The 5,065-nt window shown below is 39.8% G+C and overlaps 1 protein-coding gene across 1 annotated transcript; it reads left to right on the forward strand.

Annotated features, from left to right (window-relative positions):
* Nucleotides 1–2,564: 2,564 nt before the first annotated feature.
* LOC117724711 (SWI/SNF-related matrix-associated actin-dependent regulator of chromatin subfamily E member 1-like) lies at nucleotides 2,565–3,973 on the forward strand. The gene is given in 2 exon segments (XM_034524619.2): nucleotides 2,565–3,655; nucleotides 3,767–3,973. Coding segments are annotated over 2 exon segments (1,242 nt in total). The 5' UTR covers nucleotides 2,565–2,620.
* Nucleotides 3,974–5,065: the final 1,092 nt, after the last annotated feature.

Here is a 5,065-nt window from a genome sequence, read left to right on the forward strand (position 1 = left end):
GTAGGCAAAGTCTGAAGCTCACAAAGGCTGCCAACACCCAGGAACCTAAGAATTCAGTGAATTCAGCTCTGCTCCAGCATGCTGGTGAGAACTTTGAGTTACTCCCCTGTGCCTCCACCAGCCCTCCGGGGCTCCGCACCCTCCCTTCTCTGATCTTCACTGATTCGTCTCACTCAGAAAGAAAGTTGGGGCTTCGTTTTGTTCTGTATATGTGTGAACAGCTCTGGTTCCCAGCATGGCTTCTAGTGAAGCAAGCCAGACCACATTCTAACCCAAATAGCAACAATTAGCCCTCTTCCCCTTGTTCTAGAGGGAGAGAAGACAACAGCACTGTCCACATACCTTCCTAACTACATCCTTGTGGCCTACTCTAGGCTTTTGACTTCAGTATGTAGGCAACATTAATAAGTTGACAAAGTCTTACAATCTCCAGGAAACCATGCCAGGGTGAAATTTAAGTTAGCTAGTGAGACAGAAAAATGCTATTATGTTAAAGACTTACAGTAAAAAGATGAACTCTTCTAAGATTGGATTGTAGAAGAAGTGATACATGGTGCTGTTAAATTCACTGTAGATCTGAAAATATGGAAATAAAGGCACGTATTTGTGGGCCCAAACACATGCAGGCATGTAAGTGCACACATACCTTTATGAGTATCCTCATAAGGCATGTGATTCACTAGTTAACACTAAAACCTTAACTTCAAATATACTTTGAAATTAAGGTACTCAAGTTTACAAGTTGATCTCAATTACTTAGATTAAAAATATTTTTTTTTGTAAATGCACATGCTCATAAGAAGAAACCAAGGAATAAGGAAAGATTAATCACAACACAGGAACATGCATTATTTTAAAATACTTTTTTATGTACTTTTAGATTCATACTCTAAAGTGTTGTGAATTGTGTCTTACATAGTTTTTCTTTTGGTGGAAAATTAATGAATATAGTTTATCATTCACAATTAGGGATCATCCCAGAAGTTGCTGGTAGACCATATTATCAATTTTTCTATTGATATGGCATAACAGATCTCTCTCTCTCTCTCTCTCTCTCTCTCTCTCTCTCTCTCTCTCTCTCTCTTCTCTCTCTCTCTTCTGATATAGCATTTACCTCTGACTTCTTTTGGGTTAAATGTTTCAGTGATCAATCGCTTGGAGAGTATCTGTAGTCACTGTATTTTTCCTGTGCAGAACAAAAATATTTAAGTAGACATCATCAAATCGTAGCACTTTTTTTATAAATATATATGAAGATACTAAGCAATAAGAAGAGATCAATCATGACATGGGAGCATACACTGTATTGAAAATACCTTTCAAATATATATGAATTCATATATGAAATATATATGAATGATTTCCAGGAGCATGGAATCTTTTAAAACAATCTTAGAGCATTTTTTGACCATTTTTATTAAAATATATTGTTTCCTTAATAATATTCATGGGTTTCTGGGTGCACAAATTACATGTTTTTCTCAAGATACCAATGCAATTGCCGTTTCCCTAAGCCCTCACGGCAGCTAGTATATGAAAGTGTTGCATACTTCTCAGTCTTGTACCCCAAAGGCCACCTTAGGCAGGATGCACTGAGAAGATCAAACAGAAACATAACAGAATAGGACAAATCTGAAATATGCCTGCTCAACCACAAGAATCACAGTGAGAGCTGTCAATCAACCTAACGATGTAAGCAAATTGCATGCCCTGTTGTACCACTGCTCCGGGGATGGTCATCATATCTCACTACAAAAAGATAGATTCTAGCACTGCCTTTCTATTCACGACCCCATAACACGACGCAAGACAAAAAGTGGAGAGACTATATAGCTGTCATACGTTCATACAATTTTCCACATTGCAAGCTGTCTTCGTTCTTCCCTCAAATTTAGAGCATGTGCTCTCATTATTCATCTTTGGCTTTACATTTTATTAGTTAATAATAGTGTGGTAATTTTACTTAGAACGAGAAATTCATCAACTGACTCACATTTAAGGGATGTTCACACAATAAAAGTATTCTGTGCCATCTGAGTATTTCTGCATCACTTGGACTTGTCACAACTAATGCTGGAATGCTTTGAACTAAAGCAGAAGTTCTGTGGTTTGTGAACCTTCCCAAAGAATGGAAAAGGTTATAGTCATTGGATGCAAAGAACGAACTACGCATCATTGGAGAATTTTCTTGTAACCAAAATTCCAAGGTTAACCATGTAATTCCCAGGCACAGAATTATGAGTCCATTTTATTTTTCAATAAATACAGGGGAAAATGGGAGATTTAAAGGCTTGAGTTAAGTACAATTTCTGATGATGTCTCTATCTCAGTGCTTAAAAAAATGTGACTTTTAAAAGGAAAGGTAACATTTTAAAAAATTGTATAAAAGCAAAAAGGAAAAGGGGGCATGGAATAGGGGTTTTCTAGGGAGGGGAAATGGGGAAAGGGGATGGCATCTGAAATGTAAATAAAATATCCAATTAAAAAATTAGTAGGAAAAAAAAATAAAAGTAAAGGTAGAGTGCGGGACAAAGGGAAGCGAAGCCGGAGCCACGGGTGCCTTCTCAGCCTGCGGTGTCGCAGATTCATTCTTAAGGAACTGAACACTTAATCTTCCAAAATGTCAAAAAGATCATCTTATGCCCCACCTCCCACCCCAGCTCCTGCAACACAAATGCCCAGCACACCAGGGTTTGTGGGATACAATCCATACAGTCATCTTGCCTACAACAACTACAGGCTGGGAGGGAACCCGGGCACCAACAGCTGGGTCATGGCGTCCTCTGGCATTATGATTCCAAAGCCTCCGAAGCCACTGGATAAGCCGCTGATGCCCTACATGAGGTACAACAGAAAGGTCTGGGACCAAGTAAAGGCTTCCAACCCTGACTTGAAGTTGTGGGAGATTGGCAAGATTATTAGTGGCATGTGGCGAGATCTCGCTGATGAAGAGAAGCAAGAATATTTAAACGAATACGAAGCAGAAAAGATCGAGTACAATGAGTTCATGAAGGCCTATCATAATTCTCCTGGGTACCTTGCGTATATTAATTCAAAAAGTCGTGTGGAAGCTGCATTAGAGGAAGAAAGTCGACAGAGACAGTCTCGCATGGAGAAGCGGGAGCCTTACGTGAGCATTCAGCCTGCGGAAGATCCAGATAATTATGATGATGACTTTTCAATGAAGCAGACAGCCACTGCCCTTTTCCAGAGAAACCACCGCCCCATCAGTGAGATCCTCAGTGAGAGTGTGGTACCTGATGTGCGGTTGGTTGTCACAACAGCTGGAATGCAGGTCCTCAAGCGACAAGTCCAGTCTTTAATGGTTCATCAGCGAAAACTAGAAGCCGAGCTCCTTCAGATAGAAGAACGACACGAGGAAAAGTAGAGGAAATCCCTGGAAAGCACAGAATCCTTTAACAATAAACTTAAAAGGTTATGTGGTCTGAAGATGGAAGTAGACATGGAGAAGATTGCAGCTGAGATCACAGAGGCGGAGGAGCAGGCCCGCAAAAGGCAGGAGGAGAGGGAGAAGGAGGCTGCAGAGCAGGCTGAACACAGTCAGAGCAGCATAGCCCCTGAGGAAGAGCAAGTGGCGAGCAAAGCCGAGGAGGAGAAGAAGGATGAGGAGAACATCCCAATGGAGACAGAAAAGGTAAAATTACATCAAATACTTATGGAGTTGGTTATTCTTGGAGTTTTCGAGATCACCTTGCCTTTCGGCACTATTGACCCTGCCTAGTGGATAAACAGGAGTAAGCCAAAGAGGAGGCACACCTTGAAGACAGCGGAGAGCCAGCAGAATGGTGAAGAAGGCATGTCTACTCCTGAAGACAAGGAGAGTGGGCAGGAGGAGGTTGACAGCATGGAGGTGGAAGGGACCAGTGACAGTAACACTGACTCAGAGAGCAACAGCACCACAATGGAGAAGCTGCCCACAGACCCAGTGCAAGAAGACCAGAAGAAGGAATAAATGTTGCCTTGTTTTATGTGACCTAAAACTTTTTTAAATGAAAAAAATGTGGGTTTTTTTGTTTTGTTTTGTTTTGTTTTTGTTTTTGGTTCAAAAAGAAAAAGTAAATGTAGAAATTGGCAAAATGGTTAAGCATGTAAGCTTTGATCCCTGGAACTTACAGAGTAAAAGGAGAGATAAGCGACTTTCTTGTGTTGTTCTCTGACCTCCACCTTGCCAGGCTTCATACATAAACACATACACACCACATGCATATCCACCTAAATAAATGAATAGATAGATGATAGATAGATAGATGGATGGATAGCTAGCTAGATGATAGAGATGGAGGAATAAATAAATAAATAAATGCAATGAATTTATAAAAAGGAAGGTAAGAGTTCCTTAACTTTAATTAACACCTACTATTAGAGTTAACTGGTGTGGTTTTGAGCTTTTTCTACCCAGCATCTTTGCTCCCAGAAATAACGACTTGAATTTTTATGAATAATTACTTAGCCCAGTAGCTTGGGCCTATTCCCTGACAAGCTCATAACTTAATATTCTATATATTCTATTCTGTGAATACCACATGGCTGGTTTCCTGGTCTTCCATTTCACCTAACTGTTTCCATCATTGTTTGGGGCCAAATTTCTCATGCCTGACTATTTCCCAGAGATTTCTCTTTTTCAGATATCCCACCTTCTAATCCTGTTTCAGCTCATTAGCTAATCAGCTATTTTGTTGTCAGGTAAAGCTTCTATACATTGCAAAAGAGATTTTCTCTACTTACAGGAATTTGTGTCTCTATATTTTAGATGTTTAATGGATCTGGAAATAGGAGTGTAGCCAGTGATGGACTCCTAGTACTTTGTTACACTTTGGTTAGCTCTGAATTTTTTATGCCTTACAACTTAATGGCACTTAATTCCAATAAAATATTGGAGTTGTTCAGACAGAGACTTACTTGACCTACACATTCACTCATTTATGTTTCAAGAAACTTTTTTTTCAGTTTCCCTGTGTCTGACTCAATTCCCCACTTGGTATCTTAGCTGTACGCTGTGGTTTTTCTGCCTATAAAATAAAATATGTCACAGTTTTCCTTAGTT

This window comes from Arvicanthis niloticus, chromosome 20, assembly GCF_011762505.2.
Source record: "Arvicanthis niloticus isolate mArvNil1 chromosome 20, mArvNil1.pat.X, whole genome shotgun sequence".
NCBI lineage: Eukaryota > Metazoa > Chordata > Mammalia > Rodentia > Muridae > Arvicanthis > Arvicanthis niloticus.